The 25,334-nt window shown below is 41.0% G+C and overlaps 1 protein-coding gene across 1 annotated transcript; it reads left to right on the forward strand.

Moving 5' to 3' along the window:
* The first annotated feature begins 398 nt into the window (after positions 1 to 398).
* LOC147429017 (uncharacterized) lies at positions 399 to 16,559 on the forward strand. The gene is made up of 4 exons (XM_086494968.1): positions 399 to 568; positions 15,097 to 15,395; positions 15,726 to 15,745; positions 16,521 to 16,559. The coding sequence occupies exons 1-4, from the start codon at positions 399 to 401 to the stop codon at positions 16,557 to 16,559; spliced, it is 528 nt and encodes a 175-aa protein (XP_086351094.1).
* The last annotated feature ends 8,775 nt before the right edge of the window (positions 16,560 to 25,334 follow it).

Raw genomic sequence — 25,334 nt, forward strand, 5'->3', positions numbered from 1 at the left:
TTGCATTGGTGAGGTATTCTCTTGAATCCTCTATTTCTATTCATTTGGTGCTCATGATTCCATGCCCTAGCCGGGTTGCCGATACACGGATTGATAATTTTGTGTGGGTTGCGGTTAGGTCATTGCTACAACGCCTCCTAACAATATGCCGAAGAGAAATTCAATCTTGTCCTAGATTTTCAAAGAGACCTTTCCAAAAATTACTGGTCATTCTAAGATCTCTATCTTACATGATGATGTTGGCAATCCATCGTGTTTGAAAATCTGTAATATGAAGAGAGTTGCCATTTGGTGTGCCTTAACAGTATTTTTGACAAGACTAAAGTGTGCTTGCTTACTAACCCTGTCGACTATTATCCATATTCCCGATAGACTTGGGTAATCCAAAGATGAAATCCATGGATATACTCTCCCATGGAGAATTTGGGATAGGTATTTTATATGTATTTTCACATGACTATGTCAACTTCCAAGAACTTGGTCTTGATTGTGTGGGTGTGGCCATTGAAAGAGAAAATGCAAGCAATGAGAATGCGGTTGAAGTTGGTAGCATTAATCGATGGAATATGTATTTGCCAATGAAGACAATGCTCAAATAATTCATGAGGGTAATGTTGTTCAATGTTCAAGGAAGAGACGATACACTTTCATCAATAGGATGAAAAAATAAAAAGCACAATTAGCTTCTAGGTTCTATCTATCAGCTGAATCGATTCAAAAGGTTTCGTGTATTGATTGTTGTGCAAGAAAATGTTGTCAATATGAAAATTGTGATATGGTGTTGAGGTTACAAAAAGAATTTTGGGGAGAATTTCAGAAGACACGAACAAACTATGTTTATGATGTTCTCTCCATATGCTACCAAAAAGATGAGAAGGTGCGGTACCAGTTCAAGATAAATAGGACTATTGTTTGTTGTAGGGCATGGTATGAGCTACATGGAATATCAAAGACATTGTTTTACCACTACAAGGAAAACTTTTGAGAACGGTGTGCGTCAATATGTGCATGGAAACACATGTACATTGAGAAGAGGACTTCAACATACTAGCTTAGCCAGAGCACTGCTCAATGAATTTGTGGATAACAACTCTGAGAAGATGCCACATAGAAGTAGAACAATGTTGGATGGTTCAAGGGAGACTCAATTGGTAATTCCATCAACATACAAACAAGTGTATATTTTAAGTGAAATCAACACAACACTTGAACAAATGGGTAAAAGAAGATGCTTTTCCATACTTCTTTTGGTAGAATATGGAACAAACAGTACCCACATGTCACCTTAACAAAGACAAGTGAGTTCTCTAAGTGCAATATTTGTAGTTCAATCAAAGAAAGTTTGGAAGCCAAACCTAACCTTGAAGAAAGATCTCTCCAATTGAGGGAGAGAGAAGCTCACATGGCACAACAAAAGAGTTGCAAAAGCCTATATTATGCATGGCACCCAATTTCAAAAACTCAAGCATACAAATATGTATGCATAATTCATGATAAGATGGATCAAAAAAAGACAGCAATTCCAAGACTATGCATTGTTCCCAAGGGCGTGGATTCAGGTTACAATTTGCAAGTGGCACTAATGGGTATGATCAGTCATGGACATGGAAAAGGTCATTATAAACACTTTTTTTATAGTGTATAGTGGCCAACTGATCCAAACCTTACAGTTGGCTCAATTGTTAATTGTTTACACAACTTCAAAAGGATGGATAAGCATCCACTTGGTAATCTGGTTACAAATGGGCTTTCTAGGAGCAATGTTTCACTACTACATGCTTTGAAAACAAGGGATGCTTTAGACTACCACAACATGAGTGACGGAAAAGAGCCTATCGTTCAATCACCTGAAATTGCAAAAGAGGATAATTTGCAAACAACATTTTGCAAGTTGCCAGAGAACTTATTGCTACAATTGGATAATTGTGCTGGGGAGAATAAAAACCGATATTTATTTGCTTACTTGTCATTGCTTATTACGGGGGGGGGGGGGGGGGGGTTCAAAACCATCCAGCTAGGATTTTTAATGGTTGGACATACACATGAGGACATAGATGTTATTTTTAGCAGGTTTTTAGAGAAGTTGAGAGTTACACAAACTTATACTTTGCCACATTTGATGGATACACTAAGAACTAGCTCATCTTCATCTCCAGCTCCATTCTTGCTCACTAAGGTTCCTGATTTCAAGAAATATTGTGATGGCTATCTTTGTGATGGACAAGGCATACATGTTGCTCACTCCAAACCACTTCAATTTAGGTTCTTTATGCAAGAACAAACACCAGTGATGCAATATAAGGCCCTTGTAGATGTTTCAAATTGGAGTGGAAGTATTTGTCTTTGGAAAACAGACAGTGAAGGGAATCCAATGTTGCCACAAGGAAATCCTGTTTTGGTACCAATGGTGCAATATGTCAAGGCCCATGAGGAACTGATTTTAGGACATAAGGTTTTGGTAGAATTTAGGAGGTGGTATAAGTGTTCCAAGGTAGTATAGACCCATGATAGATTATTGGACTAAGGTGATTGATGATATTGGAAAAGAAATCAGATCAGGAGCATTGTTGTATGAACACATTTGGCCAAAAACTCAGGAACATCATCAATTACAAATCAGTGTGATGAATTTTTAACAAGGGACAGAGAGGTTCTTAGGCTTGGAAGAGTTAAATGATCATTTTTGTGGACCTCAACGAGATAGACCAAGGGAATAATCTGACCCCATGATTGATGTGCAACAGGGTGACTTTGTAGTGCTACTACCAAGTGACACATAAATATATCCCATTTGTCTTGCCATGGCTTTGTCAAACATTGACAAAGAGCTTACATCACCAAAATATAGAAAGCTTTGGATTCAATATTGGGCACCTTGTGCTAGAAAGAGTGGTATGACTGATGTTCAAGCTTACACCAATTGTTGAAAGGGTTTTGGGCTATAAACTACAAGGACCCACAAGGATATAGACATGTGCTTAGAGATCTATCTCAACACAGGGCCAATGGTAAAGGGGCCCAAATGAGAGATGGTATGTCCAAGAGAAAGGCCAACCAATGGAGCTTAAAGACCTTAGGGTTAGCTTCATTGAAGACCTCTAATAGTTAGTGTTAAAAGTCCTTTGAACTTAGGTAAGCTAGGATTGTGCTTGAGGTGGGAAAATGGCCCAAGCTTGAGGTGCTTGTTGTGCTTGAGATTGAGATGCTTGAGATGCTTGAAGTGCTTGATGATTGATATCCTTGAGGTGCTTGTCATGCTTGAGATGCTAGGGTTGTACTTGAGGTGGGAACCCAACCCAAGCTTGAGGGGCTTAAGGGCCAAGCTTGTAGTGAGAACTGGGCCCAAGGTTGAGGGGCTTAAGGTGTCACAAAATTCAATGCAAATCCCTACACGGAGGGGGCAAACCATGAAAGTAGGGGGGTGGTTTCTTGAACACTCTCTCCCCCAAAGGGCACCCCTTGGTCAAGAGGCAAGTGGGACACATGTCAAGGCCCAGCTAGGTTATCCTCAAGGAGTTTCCAAAGCCTATTGGTTGCACTCCCAAGGTGTCCAATGATAAATTAGTTAATTTAATTAATTTTTTTTGCATTTATCAAGTCCTCTTTCTCAAAGGGAAAAGGGAAACACTTGTCCCAAGACTACCATGCTTGCTTGATATGCCTCTTGCTTGTGATTGGCTAGGTCTGGAGGGGTTCAATGAGCTTCAAGCATGGGCTACAAGGGGGGTCGACCAAAAAGAAAGCTAGGGGGTTGCTTGAGGGTTATACTCTCTCACACACACTCACGCACACTCCTATTGTGTGAAATGCAAAGTGAAAGAGCTCCGTCTCCTTCTCCAAGCTAGTAGAGAAGTTGAGATCCTTCACCAACACTCTTGACTATGGAATGCAAATCCAACCAAGAGCCATGCTTCAATGCTTAATCTTGCCATCTTCTCCATCTTCATTACTATGCTATTATGTATGCTAGCAAGAAGAGGGATGATAAGTGAGGAACTTATTCTTTTTCCTATGAAGTGTTTTCTCTTCCTCTTCCCTACCCTCATTCCATGCTAGCTCTCTCCACCTTCGAAGGTGTTTGAGGTCTTGGGACTGAGGCTTGGGATAGTTAATTCTTTCTGCAAAGTTTATGTTATGCTTGTGATGCATGAATCTTTCCATCTTCATTGCATCAGCTAGGTCACAAGGAACACCAAAATTGTATTGTACCAAGTTTTTCTTGATGGGAGAAACTATAATACAAATGCCTATTGGAGGGGGGACCAGCTCCACATAAATCCGGTTCTCAATTGTTGCATGTTCTCTAAACTCTCTCTCTTGCAAAAGTATTCTTCATGCCAAGTTAACTAAATGCTATGTTCATGTTGCTACCATCAATAAGTTCACCCCTATACTCACAAAGTAATTTCACAAAAGTACTTTCTCTAATTTCCTCAACTCTCAAAGTTAATAGGCCATTTCCATTTACATTGGTATCAGAGCATTTGGTTTCTCTTTTCTTTCTTAAGAAGAGAGGTCCTTAAGTAACCTATAAATGGTTGATTTTGTTAACTATAATAGGGTAAGTGGGACTCGGATCTACTATTGGTTTTGTTGAGCCCACTATGTGAGATATGGTGCACACCTCGGGAGATTTGGACTTTATAATGGGGTCTTTCTAGACTTGCCTACAGATTTACCTTTATTGAGCCATAAGAAGTCCAAAAGGAGCTAGCCCTTGGCAACTCTGCAATATTAGACCCACTCCACTACTCTCTATAATTAACCAATTCGATCCGTGGGTGTAGATACTTAAGTGACAATTTTTAAAGGCTAAGAGGAGTAGCAACTAAGGTTTTGAATTGCCAAAGCATACACTAAGTAAGTATACAAATTTTGTTAACATGGCTGACAATAACCAAGAGACTAGAATGAACATTGATAACTTTTATTTTGCATATGAAGGTGCTAATGATGATGCCCCCATGTTTGTCAACTATCTTGTTACTAGGTTGCAGCAAGTTATGGGCAACCCTACTTTGCAAGCCCAAGTTACTCAACAACTTCGCGCTTATGGGATTGCCCTTCCTCTGCAAGAGGAGAGACAGCTTAGGAGGCCTCTTGAAGAGACCCCCAAAAGAAGACTCTCTCCCATACGAGAGGAGGAATCAAAAAAAAAAGAGATGACACTTTAAGTTCTTCTAAAGATGTGGCTCCACGAAGACGTTGGTCTAGACAATCGCCAACTCCTCCCAAGAGAAAAAGATCAACACACAGTCCTTCTCCTCGTCACCCCAAAAGGGAAGACAGAAAACAAAGGAAGAAAATGGCAAGAAAGAGGTCACCCTCTTCTCCTTCTTCTTCACCTTCCTCCTCTTTCGATGAAAACTATGGCTATTCTCCTAGAGAATACAAGAGGAGAGGACATTGCAAATAATGTCCTGCATGGTGAAGGTCACAAAAGCTCAAGAAGTTCAAAGAGGGAGAAAGGGTACTTCTTTTTCACCTATGATGGCACCTTTGGTGCCACCTACAAAGTATTGGCCTTCAGCTAGCCATTTGATGTGGCCTTTGGAGATGAGGGATTCATAGAGTCCTCCAAGCTATGCCATGTAGCTATGCACTTCCAAAAATTGACTCGTCAATGGTGGGCTAGCCTTTGTGGCAATGGAGAAGCCCAAAGACATGGAAAACTCTACGAGTTTCCATCATGAAGCAATTCCTTTGCAAGCGATGCAAAGGACAAAAGTGCTTACCGAATGGCACAGTTTGAAGCTTCTCCCCCATGCGTCTATCCACAAATACATAGACAAGTTTTGGGATTTACGTCTCAAGGCTATTGTCTTCCAAAAGATAGTCTTTGCCAAGCAAAAGCAACAATTTTGTGTGGGATTACCTGAAGAGATGGCCGAGTATGTCAACTCTCAACGGCTTGGTTCTATCACCGAAGTAATCCACCATACCATGGTTGCTTCGTGCATCAATTTCCGACAAGGGGCTAGACAAAGTGTCAAGCCCATGGAAAATAAAGACAAAAGTGATGCGAAGGGGAAAACCAATGCCCAAAATTCTTCCCAAGGCAATTCCAACAACAAATATAAAAACAAACTCTCTCTTGAAGGGCTTTTTGCAAGGACCATAAGTGTTTTAAGTGTGGGGAGCAAGGACATGGCTATCGTTATTGCCCCAAGAAAAATGCTCGCAATGAGACTCCTAGGCTCCACCATCAAAGCTCCAAAAGAGGATGCTCATTGCAAAGGTGCACCACTCTCCTATGCTTGGGGAAAGGTAAGGGAGCATGATGCCTTCATCTTGTTTGACCCTAACTCCACTCACAACTTCATATCAACGGAGTTGGCCACCAAGTTGGGCATTCAAGCTTTGAGATGGGAGATGCTGTAACGACCAACATTGCTTTCAAGGGATTGCAAGCCTCTGTTACTCCCTTGATTGGGAAGTTGAGGCTCCATGTCCAAAGCTATGTTGAAAAAGAAGACTTTTTCATCTCTCCTCTCCAACTTGAGGATGCTATCCTAGGGGCACCATGATTCAACCGCATGGCTGCCAACATGAAGTTCCCTAAAAGGAGAATCTACTTCACCTACATGGGAAAGAACATGCATATAGATGCTAGTGAGTTTGGTTTTACTATACCACTTGTAAATCCTCCTGCTTTTGATAAATCAATGAAGAGCTCAGTTTCTGCATACATGATTTTTGTCAAAGAGTACCTAAAAGGTCCTAATGTTTCATCAAATGTAAATGCAAAGAATCAAGAAGAGTTAGCCTTGTCAAATTTTCTAAAAGGATTCCAAGCATTGAGGGAGAACAAGCTTTTTCTCAACCAAAAGAAAAGTGATTTTTTCCTTCAAGAGATTCAATACTTAGGTCATGTTATCTCTCAAAATAATATCTGTATGGATCCATCAAAGTTAGGAGTAATAAGATCATGGCCTAATCCAAAGAATCTACACAAGCTAAGAAGCTTTATTGGTATGTGTGCATACTATAGATGCTTAATAGCAAAATTTTCTCAAATAGCAGGACCACTACATGACTTAACTAAGAAGAATGTTAAGTATATTATGGATTGCTAAGGAGCAAAATGCTTTTGACAAGCTCAAAGAGAAGTTTACCTCCCAGCCAGTCATCATGCTTTTGAATCTCTCAGAGCCATTTGAGGTCCAATGTGATGCTTGTGGTGATTGCCTTGGAGCAGTTTTTCTTCAAGAAGGACATGCCATAGCATATGAGAGCCGAAGGCTCAATACAGATGAATGTGTCTTAGGCATTTATGAGAAAGAGCATTTAGTTGTTCTACATGCCATAGACACGTGGAAACATTATTTATTGGGGACTCCATTTATTCTGCAAACCGACCACCAAAGTCTCAAGTACTTCATGAGTCGGAATGATGCAAACCATGATTCCGACAAGCAAATGAGGTATGCAAATTTTCTTTCGTTTAAGTTCCATGTTTCTTTCATTACTACTAAGCACAATCAAGTGGTTGATGTACTTTTACGATGACCAAAATTTAATGCGGTGTCTATAGCTACTCACAATGATCTATCTTCTATGATAGATGAGTATGCTAGTGACCCTGACTATAGAGACATAATTTCAGCCCTTGCTTTGGGGAAGAAAGAAGAACCACTCACCTTGTAGAATATTAACCTTCTCCACAGAAATAGGCTATGTGTTACCCACTCCCTTCATGAGAAAGTCATGTATGAATCCCATGATCCTCCCTATGCAGGGCATAGAGGCATTTAGCCTACTCTCCAAGGCATAGAAACGTACTTCTATTGGCTTACCATGAAAGTGGACATACAAGAGTATGTTTCAAAATGTGTAGTATGTCAAAAGACCAAGTATGATAGAGGGAAGCAACTTGGATTACTCTAGCCATTGCTTATCCCAAATTCACCATGGGAGAGTATATCCATGGATTTTATCTTTGGATTACCAAGTTCTATCCATGGGAATACGAGAATATTGGACAATAGTCGACAGGTTTAGTAAGCAAGCATGCTTTATTCCTGTCAAAAAGACTATTGAGCCACACCAAATGGCAAATCTCTTCATATCACATATTTTCAAACACCATGGATTACCAACTTCCATCGTGTCAGATAGAGATGCTAGAATGACCATCAATTTATAGAAAGATCTCTTTGAAATTATAGGTACCATATTGAATTTCTCTTAACCTTATCACCTACGAACAGAGGGCCAAAGTGAGATAGCCAATCTTACAAGGCAAGTGGGACACATGTCAAGCCCCTAGCTAGGTTACCCTCAAGGAGTGTCCAAAGCCTATAGGTTGGCCTCCCAAGGGATCCAATGATAAATTACTTAATTTAATTAAGCACAATCTAGTTGGCGGAAACAAGGTGGACTACTCTATATGCCCCTACTTTTGTTGATGCATTCTTTTAATGAACACTATGGATATTCTAAAATTTGAGACTTAGATAATAGGTACTATTATCATAGCATCATGTAACTTCTCACATAAAGAGTGTCTAGTTTGTATGATGCAACTCAAAAAATTATGTGTACATCATGTAACTCCTCACATAAAGAGTGTTTGGTCAATCTTCAGTGGTGCATTATTGACAACCTTCCCGTTACCATATACATGTGGTAGTGATGTGTGTGAACACACTAGGACCGTCAGGGGCATTTTTTCCCTCTTTAGGAGGTTTTTCCCCCCATGCATTGTATATACGCCCATCACTCTAGGTCTATCTATCTTTCCATTGCACACTAAGTAACACACACTCATTTGTGTGCCTTGAGCTTCCTTCATCTTCTCCAAGTTGTGTGCATTTCTCTGCAACCCTAATTCCAACAATTGGTATCATAGCAAGTGTTGTCCTCCCGGGCTTAGTCGCCAGCAGCTCCAGCACACGCCTGCTCACTTTCTCTGATTTTTGTGAGCTTTGGCAAGCGTTTGCAGGTCCACAAAAATTTCGCGAACGTGCTCAGATTTTTTATTCGGGCTCATTTCGGCCTCTGTTTCATCTACAGGTAGGTCTACACAGGCAATTTCGTCATTTTGTGCAGAATTTTTGTCAGTGCTGTTTTCTGCATATAGCATGTGCTAGTCTCACTTAGTTTCTCCTCATTTCGGGTGTTTTCACATCAGGTGCATACATTTTCCATTGCTGAAAACAACATAGATGTGTTCAACATGTTTGTTGTTGAGGATAGGTTGGATGGGGACAATTACCCTATGTGGGCTTACATGATGCAACATGTTCTTGTGTCAAAGGGCGTCTAGAATATTGTGTAGGGCATTGATGTACATCCTAGTTTTGAGGATGTAGGCGATGTTGAGGATGTTGCAGGTCTTGCTGCAAGAATTGCTGCTATTAGAGTTGTTTTGCCTACGGTAGAACAAGCTTGTTGGGATGTAAAGGATGCACAGGCTTATGCATTGATTGCATTGTCTATGAAGTGCACCATAACTCCTCACATTTGTTCAACAAAATCTGCAAAACAAGCTTCGGATATTCTAGCAGGCCTTTATGCAAGCCGCAATGAGGCTAAAATTGCTTTGATGTGTAAAGAGGTGGAATCGAAGATAATGCATGAGGAAGATGTTATGGACACTTTCCTTGCTGGTGTCAAGGACATCAAAGAGCAACTTATTTTTGCAGGTGAAGTCATTTCAAACAGTTCCCTTGTGCAGACTGTTCTTGATGCCTCACCAGATTCTTACCAGACTTTTGCTAGTACTTGGAGACTCATGACCCAAGGAAATCCTGAATATCAAGTTTGATGCATTATACATATTGCTGTTGCAAGAGTCACTTTCCAGAAAAAATAGCTCTAGGCAGCGTGCACTTGAACATGCTTTTATTGCTTCTCAAAGAAAGGGTGGTAACACTAATGCATCCACTTCTTATGGTTTTGCTACGAGTGGCAAAAACTATGCTCCTAATGCTTCTGCTGATAGCAACTCGTCTGGAAATTCTGGTGATAAGGGCAAACAAAAAAAGTGTTTCCATTACTGTAAAGCTAATGATCACTTGATCATGCATTGTCCTAAGTTGAAGGCCAAAGAGGCTAAGAAGAAAGAGGGTGGCTCCACTGCAAATACTAGTTTCACTACAAATGTAGCCATTGTTGAGTCTTCTGTGAAAGGAGACTGTGATGCTGATGTTGATGCAGAATGAGATTTTAGTGCAGAGTGCACTTACAATCCTGCTACCATGATGCATGCATGTCGGTTGCTGCAGATTCACATGTGTGGTATTTCAATAGTGATGCTACAAAGCACATTACCTCACATCGTGAATTGCTCACTTCTCTCGAGTCTGTCCCTCATGGGAATTCAGTCACTTGTGCCAACAATGCCTCTTATCCTGTTCAGGAGTTGGAAAGATTGTGCTTACTGCTACAAATGGCAGTTCTTTCACACTTGTTGATGCACTTTATGTACCTGGGATCAAGAAGAATCTTTTGTCTGTATCTACACTTGCTAGACTTGGACTTGTAGTCAAATTTATGGATGAGAGATGTACAATTCATGATCTTAGTTTTGGTGATGAAATTGTTGCATCTGGCCTTTTGTGCCATGGGCTATATAAGCTCACTTTGTATGACAAGTGTGGACAAAATTTTGCAAATGCAGTTGCAGATTCAAGGGTTGTTTCAGATGAAAAACTATGGCATGCACGTTTTGGGCATCTTAATTGTTCCAGTTTGCTGCATTTGCAGAAATCTGATATGGTTCCTTCTTTGCCGTCTCTTGAAGCACCTATCAAACATGTTTGTGAAGGCTGTATTTTGGGTAAAATGCAGTGTTCTAAGTTTCCAAAGGATGGTTCAGTTAGGGCCACATGCAGGTTGCATCTTTTGCATAGTGATGTTTGTAGGTCCATGCAAACTCTATCCTTGGGCAATTACCTGTACTTCGTGACTTTCATTGATGATTACTCCTAGCCTGCATGGGCATTTCCGCTTAAAGCAAAGTTCAAAGTTTTTGGCTATGGCTAAAAATGTCTCGAAAAGTACTATGGGCACCCTCCGTTCCGATCGAGGGGGGGAGTATATGTCTCATGAATTTAATGCATTTCTGGCTAGTCATGGGATAAAACAACAATGTACAGTGCCTTATACACCTCAGCAAAATGGTGTAGCTAAGAGGAAAAACAGGTCACTTACGGAAATGGCACGATGTATGGTCAAAAGTCAAGATTTACCACATTCTTTTTGGCTTGAGGACATCATGTGTGCCACTTATGTACTTAATAGGTACTTTACAAAAGCTTTGCAGTTTATTACTCCATATGAAGCATGGCATGATAGAAAGCCTTTTATTGAGCACATGCGTGTTTTTGGTTGTTTCACATATGCTTTGGTGCCACAAACATAGCGCAGAAAATTGGATGATAAGGCTGTCAAATGTATTTTTGTTGGTTATAGTGCTGAAAGCAAAGGTTACAGGTTGTATCATCTGCAAACAAAACGTATTTTGGTTTCAAGGGATGTAGTGTTTGTGGAAGATTTTGTTCAACCCTTGCTGTCATGTACTAGAGATAGTAATGTAAGCTCACAAGACATTTATGACACTTTGTTGCCTCTTTTTAGTGGTGGAAGTTTGAATCTAAATTCCAGTGAGGCACATGTACAACCTATGGGGGTTTCCAAAAATGTTACAGATGAGCCTATTATTGATGCAGATGTACATGATGTAACTGATGAGGAAAGGGCTGAAAATGAGCAGGCTAGAGGTATGTCAAAATGGTTGGTGCATACATTGTGTGACAGTAAATTGGACGCACCTTTGTCTAGTCGTACTCGTTCAGGCTCTTGCCATGCATCTTATGCATCATATTGTTATGCTTTGGCTGTGTCTAGCTTACATGATGTTGAGAAACCTCTATCTTTTGATGAAGCACAGAATTTAGAAGATTGGATGGCTGCCATGCAATCAAAATATGATGCACTTATAGAAAATGACACATAGACATTATGTGATTTGCCTCCTGGCAAAAAGGCCATTGGTTAAGAAGTGGTTTTACAAGTTGAAACGCAAGCCGGATGGTGAGATCGATCACCATAAGGCTTGACTTGTTGCAAAGGGTTATGCACAGCAAAAATGGACATATTATGAAGAGACTTTTGCTCCCACTTGTTGTATGACTATTGTGCGTTTTCTATGTGCATTGGTAGCTCATTTTGGTTGGGATGTACATCAATCAGACATAGTTACTGCTTTCTTGAATGGTGACATATTTGAGGAAGTTTATGTAATGCAACCTCGTGGTTTTGTCAAGAAAGGACAAGAGGACAAAGTGTGCAGATGTAAGAAGGCTTTGTATGGGTTGAAGCAATCTCCTCGTGCTTGGTATGAGAAAGCTGACACTCATTTGGTCAAATGAGGCTTTCGTAACAGTCCAACAGAAAGCACATTGTATGTAAAGTGTGAGGGTGATGTACTTCTCATTGTGGTTCTTTATGTAGATGATTTGCTGATCGTTGGACCAAATGAGAGACATATTTCTGAATTAAAGGCTGATTTGAATGCTACTTTCAAGATGAAAGATTTGGGGCTTTTGCATCATTACTTGGGTATACAGTTTAAGCAGTGTGATGGTGTTATTGCCTTGTGTCATACATAGAGACATTGCTATGTAAGTTGGGACTTGAGGATTGCAAACCCATTGCCATTCCCATGGAAACAGGTTTGAAGTTGAGTCTACATGATGCTGGTGATCCTGCCGATGTCACTCTTTACCAAACTGCTATTGGCTGCCTCATTTATGTATGCAACAGGAGGCCAGATATTCAATTTGCAATCTCACAGGTCGGCAAATTTATGCATAGCCAAGGGTCTAAGCATTAGCAGGCTGTCAAGAGGATTTTCTGCTACCTTAATGGAACTTTACATCTTGGCTTGTTTTATCCCAAGGATCATTGCCACCAGATTTACATGCTTTTTCAAACTCAAATTGGGCTGGTTGTTTTGACACACGAGTGTCCACATGCAAGTGGTTTTTGTTTCATGCTTGGCAATTCATGTATATCATGGTTAAGCAAGAAGCAACCTATTGCAGCCACTTTGAGTTGTGAGGCTGAGTACATGGCAGTCTTCAGAACTACGATTGAGTGTGTATGGCTCAGACGCCTTATGGCTGATTTGGGTGTTGGACAGGACATTGCCAACACTATCTACACTGACAGTCAAAGCGCATTGGCAGTTGCGAGGAACCCAGTTTTTCATGCTCGCACAAAGCACATTGAGGTGCATTACCACTATGTCGTGGAGAGGCTCTCAACAGGAGAGATCAGCTTGGCTTATGTGCCAACACAGGACAACCTTGCAGATCTTTTCACAAAGGCATTGTCTCGTGAGAAACGTGAAGCTTTCCACAAATCTTTGGGCTTACTCCCCTTTGTGGGCTGATCATGTCCTCAGGGCATGGCACTTCCCTTTACTCATGTGCCAGCTCTCGTTCACCGCATCACTCCAGGGGGGATTTGTTACCATATACATGTGATAGTGATGTGTGTGAACACACTAGGATTGCCGGGGCATTTTTTCCCTCTTTAGGAGGTTTTTTCGTCCGTGCATTGTTTATACGCCCATCACTCTAGGTCTATCTATCTTTCTATTGCACACTAAGTAACACACTCTCAGTTGTGTGCCTTGAGCTTCTTTCATCTTCTCCAAGCTGTGAGCGTTTCTCTGCAACCCTAATTCCAACACCACCTATATAAAGTGTGTTTGTGGGGTATCTAAAAATCCTCTTTTTTAACACATTTGAATAAATATAATGACCCTTATTTTAGGAACTTTTTTCAAAATGGAAAATTAAAACCCCTTTTGTTAATGCATCTCTATTGATTTGCCTTAAATTTTTGTATTAAAAAACCCCTCGTGTTGAGCCCTCTTGATACATCAACACAATTACATAGTCTTGACAGGACAATGAGATGGAGTGCTATCATTGGGATCCAAACATCAGAAAGATTGTGAATCTTACTATGAGAAATATTTGATATTTAAGGTGAGATCCATCACAAAAAAAATTCTCTAAGCTATGGAATACACCACTTTGATTTCAAGTACAATAGATGTTTTATAGGCACAAGAAGGAGAAACACATGGATTACAAACATGGACCAAATATTGCTTACGGTAGTTTGGTACTTGGACATAAAGCGTCCCCATAACATTATTATGTTTTGTGACAAAAGAGAATTTATACATTAATTTGAGCATGCAATTAGCCTCATCCACGCCAGAGCCATTTCCAAGAACATGGAAATAGTTTTAAACACCTTCCTATAGATCCTTATTTGAGTTTTTTTTTTAAATGAAGTTTTAGATGCGATTTTAAATAGAGGTGCCCCACATGCCAGATTGTCCCGCATGTCAATGCAATCCAATTCACTAGCCACACACTAGTGAACAAAGAAAAAAACAATAACGTGCTCAAAAATAAGAGTCAAATTCATTAGTTGTAGTTCTAATTATTTTGCATGTCGAAGATGTGGCATCATATCTATGCTGTCAAGGTTTCCATCTCTATATCATAAATTATACATTTCATTTCTTTCTCTTCTTATCACCAAAATATTTTCCATGATTGTTGTCACTTGTGGATTCTAGTGTTTTCTTATTCACACCATCTATGATGCATTGCAATGGAAGGTATTCTCCTAATCCATGATAACATCCTATACCAACAAAGAAAAAATAGATGTGCCACTTTTTCAACATGTATCACTTTGATATGCCCCATGCCACCTCAACGGAATCATCATGGCCACTTTATTCCTTTGCATGTCAAGGAAACTCTTTTCAAGATGAAAGGCCTTGAATTTACCCTCAGGGGGTGCACCTTAAAGAAACTATTCATATAATGTGTGTTCAAAGGGTATAGGGTAGAAGCATGTTAATGTGCTACGCTTTTTATGCTAGATCACATGTGTGAACAAGCATACCTAGTTAGCATAAGTTTAGGCATGTAAGTCACTATATTAGTAATCATATTTAAAACCTCCTAAAGTAAAAAGTATAATAGAATAATCAAAAGTGGTGGCCTATTGAAATTAGTCTTTAAAGTTGTTTGTTGGCACCCGTGGGTGTTACAGAGGAAAGAGTGCAGAAGTGATGAAGCGAAAGGGCCGGAGCAGCGTGGAGCCTACACGTAAGGCGGCCCATGGAAGGCATTTGCATTCTCCTCAGCAGCCAGCAGTAGCTGCTAAGCAGGAAAGGAATATACGGTTCAAAGAAAAGAGCTCCAAAGAGCCGACTGCCCATATTATACGAAGAAAATGCAGAACCCCTACTGCTTCTCCATCTCCCTGCAAAAGGGAAAATCTAGCTTCATCTCAAGGTTCCCCAATGTCCCATTTCAAGCAGGCAGTCAAGGTGGAGAAGCATGGCTCTCGTACTCTCTCTCTCTCTCTCTCTCTCTCTCTCTCTCTCTCTCTCTCTCTCTCTCTCTCTCTCTCTCTCTCTCTCTCTCTCTCTCACGCGCGCGCGCATGCGAGTTCTGTGTGTTTTCTACCACAAGAAGCTTCATGCAATACAATTGAGCACATTTCCATGCAATAGAGTGGAGCACATTTCCATGCAATACATTTGAGAAATACAATTGAGCACATTTCTATGCACATTTGAGCAATACAATTGAGCCCATTTCCATGCAATACAGTTGAGCACATTTCCCTTTGCTAGATATAATACAGTTGAGCACATTTCCCTTTGATGTGTGCAGGCCGATGGAAAGCTCCGAAGGTCATGATCCCCATGTAGGACAAATTCTGAACAACTTTGGAGGAGTTCAATGCTGCTTATGGCCTTTCCATGGAGGGTTTAGATCCCAAAATGGTTAGGTTGGAGCAGGTCACTGATCTCAAATGGTTCAGTGTGTTCAAACAAACAAAGGATCCCAGCTAGTACCGCATCAAATGCAGTACCATCCACACGGAAATGTATGAGTTGATGATGAAACTGCACTATAGTGTATAGCAAAAGGCCCCAACCAATATTGAAATTTCCTGTACATTTGCAAAGGGTTTTCGTGAAAGAATTTTGTCCTATCGTGATTGCAAGCAAGACAGCCATTCGTTTCAATTGGACCGAGTTTGCGGTGCAATACTTAAAGGATATTCGAGAGAAGGGCTATTATAAGGGCCATGTTAACAAGTGGAGAATACTCAATCTTCAGCTTCCACCTTCAATAATTGAGGATGAGTCTGCTGACATCAGCGATGAGAACATGGCATTGGCAGGAAAGAGTACTTCCAAATCTACCAAGGCCACACTTCTGCCTCATCAAGATAGTCGACGTGAGATGGAAGCTTCTTCATTTTGTGGGTTGGAGGAATGGCAGTGCATGAAGGCAGTCGTCCTTAATATGAAAACACAGTTACAGTATGATAAACAGAATCTAAACAATGTGCAAGAGGCCTTGGAACTCAATAGAGCTTTGAATGCAAAAAATGCGAAGGTAAATCCTATTGTCACGGCCATGAGATAGAGGTTGCAAGCAGATGAGATGGAGTTGCAGGCTCTATTGCAAAGCAATGATGTGGAACAGAGCATCTGAACGCAGAGTCTGAGAGCAGAGGTTCCCTTGGGAGTTGTAACTTTGCTCAAGCATTAATATAAAAATAAATATCGAAAGGGGTGTCGTATTTTGGGGCCAATACCTATGGGCACGGAACTACGTCGGGCCATGTCGACTCTAATTTTAAAGTGTGATAAAGTTTTGAAGTATTTTAGGTGATTCTCTCATCATGTAAGCTAGACACAGTCAAAGCATAACAATCACAAGATGCATGGCCAGAGCCTGAACGAGTACGACTAGACAAAGGTGCATCCAATTTATTGTCACGCAATCTATGCACTAGCCATTTTTTCATACCTCTAGCCTGCTCATTTTCAGCCCTTTCCTCATCAAGTACATCATGTACATCTGCATCAGTAATAGGTTGATCTGTAACATTTTCAAAAAACCCCATAGGTTGTACCTTTGCCTCATTGGAATTTACATTCGGACTTCCACCACTGGAACGAGGCAACAAAGTGTCATAAATGTCCTGTGAGCTTACATTACTATCTCTAGTACATGACAACAAGGGCTGAATAGAATCTTCCACAAACACTACATCCCGTGAAACCAAAATACGCTTTGCTTGCAGATGATACAACCTGTAACCTTTGCTTTCAGCACTATAACCAACAAAAACACATTTGACAGCCTTATCATCCAATTTTTTGCGCTGTGTTTGTGGCACCAAAGCATATGCAAAATAGCCAAAAACACGCATGTGCTCAATAGAAGGCATTCTATCATGCCATGCTTCATATGGAGTAATCGACTGCAAAGCTTTCGTAGGACACATGTTAAGTACATAAGTGGCACACATAATGGCCTCAAGCCAAAAAGAATGCGGCAAAGTTTGACTTTTGACCATACATCGTGCCATTTTTGTAAGTGACCTTTTTTTCCTCTCAGCTACATCATTTTGCTGAGGTTGTATATTGGTGTTTTATCCCATGACCATCCATAAATGCATTAAATTCATGAGACATGTACTCCCCCCCTCGATCGGAACGGAGGGTGCCCATAGTACATTTCGAGACATTTTGAGCCATAGCCAAAAATTGTTTGAAGCACATAAAAACTTCGGACTTTGCTTTAAGCAGAAATACCCATGCATGCTTGGAGTAATCATCAATGAAAGTCATGAAGTATAGGTAATTGCCCAAGGACAGAGTTTGCATGGGCCCACAAACATCACTATGCACAAGCTACAACCTGCATGTGGCCCTAGCTGAACCATCCTTTGGAAACTTGGAACGCTGCATCTTACCCAAAATACAGCCTTCACAAACATGTTTGCCAGGTGCTTCAAGAGGCAGCAAAGAAGCAATCATATCAGATTTCTACAAACGCAGCAAATTGGCAAAATTCAGATGCCCAAAATGTGCATGCCACAGTTTTGCATCTGAAACAGCCCTTGAATTTGCAACTTCATTTGCAAAATTTTGTCCACACTTGAGATCATGAATTGTAAATCTATCATCCACAAATTTGACTACAAGTCCAAGTCTAGCAAGTGCAGATACAGACAAAAGATTCTTCTTGATCCCAGGTACATAAAGTGCATTAACAAGTGTGAAAGAATTTCCATTTGCAGCAGTAAGCACAATCTTTCAAACTCCCTAAACTGGATAAGAGACATTGTTGGCATAAGTGACTAAATTCCCATGAGGGTCAGACTCGAGAGAGGTGAACAATTCACGATGTGAGGTAATGTGCTTTGTAGCACCACTATCGAAATACCACACATGTGAATCTGCAGCAACTAACATGCATGCATTATGGACTGCAGGATTGTAAGTGCACTCTGCACTAAAAGCCCATTCTGCATCAACATCAACATCACAGTCTATTATCACAGAAGACACAACAATGGCTGCATTTGTAGTGGAACCAGAATTTGCAGTTGAACCACCCTCTTTCTTCTTAGCCTCTTTGGCCTTCAACTTAGGACACTGCTTGATCAAGTGATCATTCGCTTTACAATAATGGCAACACATCTTCTTTTTGCCCTTATCACCAGAATTTTCCATACAATTTGCTGCCAGCAAAAGCATTAGGAGTAGAATTTTTTCCACTCACAGCAGAACCATAACAAGTGGCCACATTGCTGTTACCACCCTTTCTTTGAGAAGCAATAAAAGCATGTTCAATTGCACTCTGCCTAGTCCTGTTTTTTCTGGAAAGTGACTCTTGCAACAACAATATACATAATGCATCAAACTTGACAACTTCAGGATTTCCTTGGGTCATAAGTCTCCAAGTACTAGCAAAAGTCTGGTAAGAATCTGGTAAGGCATCAAGAACAATCTGCACAAGGGAACTGTCTGAAATGACTTCACCTGTAGAAATAAGTTGCTCATTGTTTTGATATCCTTGACACCATCAAGGAAAGTGTCCATATCATCTTCCTCATGCATAATTTTTTATTACAGCTCTTTACGCAGCAAGCAATTTTAGCCTCATTGCGGCTTGCATAAAGACCTGCTAGAATATCCCAAGCCTGTTTTGTATATTTCGTTGATCGAATGTGAGGAGTAATGGTGTTCACAGACAACGCAATCAATGCATGAGCCTGCACATCCTTTACATCCCAACGAGCTTGTTCTGCCGTAGACAAAATAACTCTAACAGCAGCAAGACCTGCAACATCCTCAGCATCGCCTACATCCTCAGAACCAGGACGTACATCAATGCCCTGCACAATATTCTAGACGCCCTTTGACACAAGAACATGTTGCATCATGTAAGCCCACATAGGGTAATTGTCCCCATCCAACCTGCCCTCAGCAGCAAACATCTTGAACACATATGTGTTGTTGTCAGCCATGGAAAATGTATACACCTGATGTGAAAACTGCTCGAAACGAGGAGAAACTGAGTGAGACTAGCACATGCATATAGTACAACCCACAATAGACTAGATAGGACCTATTGTGCAGAAAACAGCACTGACAAAAAGTCTGCACTAAATGACAAAATTGTGTGTGCAGACCTGCCTGTAGTGGAAATGATGGCCGAAATGAGCCCGAATCAGAAATCTGAGCAGACTGAGCTCGTAGAGCTAAATAGTTGGAGTTTCAGAAGGATCCCTAAACCCTGTTTTGGCAATTTCAAAGTCGTTTTCAGATGTTTTGAGCCTAACCTGTGATTTGAGTGTCCAAATTTGATTTTAAAAAACGAGTGAGTTTCTCACACCAAGGCTTATGAGCACACCAGACCTCACATGTTTCTAACTATTTTCAACAGGCTTTTTAAAAAAAAACGTGATTCTTTTTTGAGGTCTCCATAGAGATATCAAGATGAATTTTAGGTTCTCCCCGCTCTATAGATCTTACCTACCAATTTAGGTCTAGTTTTAACCTCTTTGGCTGTTTTAGGTCAATTTCAGCATTTTCTGGCACTTCTGACTTGGATTTGGTCTAGACTTATGTGCAAATTCTCAATTTCATTTTTTATTAATGAGTGTGATCCTTGCATCAAGGTCCCCCTCCGATTTAAAACTTGTCCAAAAATCTCTCTCCAGTAGATAGCTAGAAAAAAATACGATTTTTTTCGTCTAGTCTTACTTTTGGAATTTTTTTTCAATTTTGGGTTGATAGGGGTGATTCTTGCAACAAGGCCTCTCATTGAACTAAATCTTGGCCAAAAATTCTTTTTCTAGCAAGTAGCTAAAAAAAAAACATGATTTTTTCCTCACACGCTTTTTCCCTCACCTACTACTTTTGGCACTTTTTTACAACTTTTCCCAATTCCCAAGTGTTTTTCCTTCTTTCAAGAGTACACTCACCAAATTTCACAATATTTGGATAACTAGGTTGAGTCTAACTCCAAATTAGCAAATTTTTGAGTCGGAAACTGAGATTTGACCTCACACTCACTCTATGAGTCCAAACTTACTTTTGATTTGATGGCTTGCTTTCTTGTGTTAAGAAGAACTTTTGTCCTAGGTGTTGTCAAGCTTTGCCTCTGCAGTTGGGTGTTGGGAAAAGAACACGATTTTTTTCTAAGGTTGAATTGTGGAGTGATATTTCAACTTTTGACTTTACAACTTTTGACTTTTTTCTAAGGTTGAATTGTGGAGTGATTTTTTTCTAAGGTTGAATTGTGAGTGATATTTCAACTTTTGACTTTACAAGTGTGCTTGAATTGGTCAATGAATGCTCTATGCAAAATTTCATTGAAAAATCTACCACAGAATTTAGGCCAGGAAGAAAATGCAATTTTTTCTTGTCAACAGCAAAATAATAGTTTTTCTAGGTTTCACTTTTCCACAAGCTATTGCTATCACTTTAGATCCAATGTGTCACGAGAAATCAAAATTTCAACAAAAAATTAAATCCTTGGGTGAATTTTCTTCTTTTCTCGCTCATTTTTGCTGATTTTCACACGAAGCACATGCAAACATAAGTCTCGGCCAAAATGTGGATAAAACCTCATCCAAAGATGCATCTACTTACCTTACTCCTAAAATAAGAGGAAACAACTCCCAAAACAACAACTTACTACAAAAACTCTAAAATTTGTGTTTTTTCAACCTAGTGCAAACTTCATTACTATAACAACCACAAAGCTACGCACCAAGCTTTAACCCTATTCTCAATACTTTACTTTATCTTTTGATTACTCTTATGACGAGAAACTCAACACTAAAAACACAAAGACCAAGGATGCCTCCATCTCCACTTCTATCCTACTCTATATAACTAGTCTATCTAAAACTCTGAAATTTGCTTTTTTCTTTCGTTTTTTCAACCTAGTCAAACTTTATTGCTTTAACAACCACAAAGCTATGAACCAAGCTCTAAACCTATTCTCAACACTTTACTCTGTCTTTCGACTACTCTTATGGCAAGAAACTCATCACTAAAAACACAAAGACCAAGGATGCCTCGATCTCCACTTCTCTCCTACTCTATATAACTAATCTATATAAGGTAACTATGTCGGTTTTTGTATGTGTTCACACTAGTCTAGGTTCTCGTTCCCCAGCAACAACACCAATGTCTGAGGGGGGCCTTTTATAGAATTTTTCACATCTCACAAAGAAACGGTCTCAAGACTAAAATGTCAATCTTAGGGACCAAGTGATTCGACTAGGGCATGGAGGCACGCCAAGAGGTTGTCAATCTCTTGTTTGAACACAATACACTCCCTGGAAACAATCTATGAGCTCTTTAACTGAGGAAAATCTAGAAAACCTTATCTACTCATTTTTTATAATAAAGTTGAGTGTTCAAAACCTTACAAAAATGCCTTTTATACCTTGGCTAAAGGTCTCATGTACAAGGGTTAAAAATACTTCAAAAATTAGTAATCTATTCAGGAAAATTGTCTAACTTATGATACAACTTGGAAGCTCATAGACCAAAATTCCGCATAAATAAAAAGTGAAGAAATATCTAATGGTTTTCTGGCGGGAAAATTACAATCACTTTCTGTACGAGGGCTCGAAAGATCTCTCGAGCATCCCCTTTTTTGGAGCAGGTATCTGTTGTTGGAATCTTCCAACAAGGCAGAAGCACTTGAGAGGATATGAAAGTTGTGGAGCTCCTTGGTGTTCACAAAGCTCTCACGCTTACAATATGAAAAGCTCTCTAACTTTGGTGCCCTCAAAATGACTCAAAACGAGTCATTAACATAATGGGCTTATAAAACTAGGGTTTGCATTTGATTGGCCAACAGCAATTAAAAATAGTCCTTGCACCTAGTTTAGGACTCTGTAATCATCACAAAAATAGAGAAAATTCCCTAACCTTCTTGATTCTCTCCTAAACTCCAAAGTAGGAATTAAGGACACAAAATTACAAGAATTTCAATAAATATGGACGAAATAGTCACAACCACTTTGACCAAAATAGTGGTCTTTGGCCAAAATTACTCATGACTCCACTAGAACCTAAATGCCCCTTTCCTTTTCTCCTCGTTGTTGGGGTGTAGACCAGGTGGCCGTGGGAAACCACCCTTTACTCTCTTTTTACCTAATGAATATAGGGAGAGAAAGTGAGAGAGTTGACCACTCTCTCACTTTCCTGTCCACTAACCCAAGACTTACTTTGATGTGCTTCATCCCCTTCCCACTTCTCTTCCCTCTCTTGCATGCTTTCATACACACGCACAATGCCCCCATCAATTAGTATTAGAGCTGCGGTGATGAACCACACGTGCAACCCAACCGACTCGGAAACAACGGAGCTTGCCGGCTATGGCGGAGCTCGGAGCTCAAGTTTGAGTAGATCCAACACGGATCAGGGCTCCATCAAAGGAGATAGAGGATCTCGAATCTCGGCGGTCCAATCCCCGGTGTTCGCATCCCCTTTCGCGCTTGGAGAATCTCAAACAACTTTTGGGAGTCTCTGCAGAGAAGTTGAGAAAAAAGGCAACAAGCCATGGCAAATTGAGTTGAGTGGGGGAAAATAGAGCAGGCAGTATGCAGGCATAACCGAGGACCAAGGAGGGCTTGCAAAGCAAATAGAACTTAGTCAGTTGGGGGCAGCAAATTATGAGCAAAGGCATGCTTGGAAGCAAGACAAAGCTTGAAGGCAAGCACACACACAAGAGAGGAGAATTGGGCTGCAAAGGAGAGTCGGGTTTTCGCTGAGTTTGTTGAGCAAAGCAAGGTCATTACGCCCATGGAATCTGAGGCTCGAGCTACCAATCAACTGTCCGCTGCAGATGATCTGGCAGGCTCCAATTCAGCATCACATCCGAGGCCTAGCGGGGAATAGGCACTACAATTGAGAAGGTAGACATAGCAGTGCAACTCTCGAGCGGCACTGAACCGAGTGCAGGCCAAGCAAGGGAGTGAGAGAAAGAGTAGGCCCGTGAGCTCCAAGCAATTGTAAGCAGGAGTTCTACCGAGCAATAAGCAGCAAAGCAACATCGAATGTTGGCAAGCAGGTCGATAAGCCAATTGGGTGTTTGCACATAGGTTTTCAAGGCAGCGCTGAGAGCAAGAAGAGCAAATCGAGATCCGAATTAAGCAGTGGCGGGTCTCGGCAGCTGGGAAAAGCGAGCAAGAGGCCGGCACTTGTTAGGGCGGTTACAGACTGTGCCGAAGCCTCTGCCCATCAACTCAGGGACGAGCGGGGAGGCTTTACACACTAATATGCCCAAGTTGTCATATATTAATAAAAGTGACCCTTGTCCCATGTAAAGCAGCCTTGTTCTATTGGTTACGCACTTTGTCTTTTTCGGTGGGACCTGAGGTTCAACCCCTGCTCGTGGATGGGCGGGGGAGCTTGGCAGTCCACAGAGTTGTCCAGCGCACATCTCACGGAGCGAATAATCTTTTGGCATCTGGCGTCCAACTCAACTCACGTACCTGCCGCCCAAGTTTGGGCAGCTAGTCTGTAAGCACCCTTAGTATGCACTACTATGCAGGCAAGGAGATTGATTGCAGTAACTGGGCTTGTGAGCAGACAAGAGCAAGGCTTGCAAGTTGCAAAGCACACACGCAATCGGCACACACGCTCCCCCCTCTGGCTAGTCAGCGCTGCCAGAATTTGACAGTGCAGAAAAAAACTTTTTTTTTTAATGAACCTTTAACTTAACCTTTTGTGGGCAAGGGCTCACTCCCACAGAGCCTTCGACAAACCCCCCCTTTGATCCTCTGACCCCCGACTCCTTGACCACTCACACACACATGCATGAGAAAGAGTGAGAGAGAGACAGAGAGCGATCGAGCAAAAGAAAAATCAAAAACCGTTCATTCTTTGGCTTGCGCTCACGTGCACACACCAACGTGTATAGGTGCGAGCGAGTAAGCCCACGTTATCCGACAACGGCCCGAGTTCAATCTTTGAGTATCATCTATGGCTATTCGGCTAGCCAATCGCGTCCAACGGCGGGAGACGACACTGACATCAGCGATTTGCTGCTTCGCATCGGCACATCATTTTACGATACCATTTCTGGCGCACCGGGTCGACATCCTTATACATTGTGGCGGACAATTTTTCTCCACGATCGACAGTTGTACTTGCCATATGCACGGGTGAGGTGCCTCTACCATAGAGGAGTGACACCCGACATCGACACCGAGCTCATTGATCATGTTGTACGGCATGATTTTTGGCTATGACACCTTTGGCGGCTATTCGACTAGCGCATTTTTGCCTGCCGGCAAAAATCGGCACATAGCGACACTGACAAGCAGGTTACAGGTTATAGAGGTTTTTTTTTCACCTATTCACACACAGATTCTCCAAATTACCAGACACAGCGCTTTCACAGGCGATTTGGTAGTCATTTCAATAGCAGATTCTCTAAGGACGGATACATTGACAGATGCATTTTTTGTGTGAGCTCACCTAGTGCTACTTAGCTCTTTCAAGAGCAGATATCCCCGCAGGGATCACTTTTACTGCATGCAGCAGTCCTTGGCGCATGTTTAAGCGCGGTTTTACTCATGTACGTTGAGTTGCGGACAATGCCCACTTTATTATCTGTGGAGCCATTTTTTGCTATTTTGGCGATTTTTCCCTGCCGTTTCTGAGACTCGGACCGGAAGAGCCTTTTCTAAGACTGTGGCTATTCCATTTGTGTCTACATTAGCCTTTGGAGGGTCGATAGCGTGAGGTTTTCTTTGAGCTAGGGTGTGCTCGAATGTTGAGACACCTTCGGTGATACAGGTAGCTGGAGTTCCCCTTTACGGTACCCTCGCCATAAAATATGTATCTGGATGGTTTTTTGTGCTTTTGACGTCGAGTTGGCAGTCATACCGTAGTGGTTTTGTGCAGTAAATGCCCAATTAGTGCAGTTGGCACATTTATG

Source organism: Adiantum capillus-veneris, chromosome 22, assembly GCF_014529385.1.
Source record: "Adiantum capillus-veneris isolate H3 chromosome 22, ASM1452938v2, whole genome shotgun sequence".
NCBI classification, from domain to species: Eukaryota; Viridiplantae; Streptophyta; class Polypodiopsida; order Polypodiales; family Pteridaceae; genus Adiantum; species Adiantum capillus-veneris.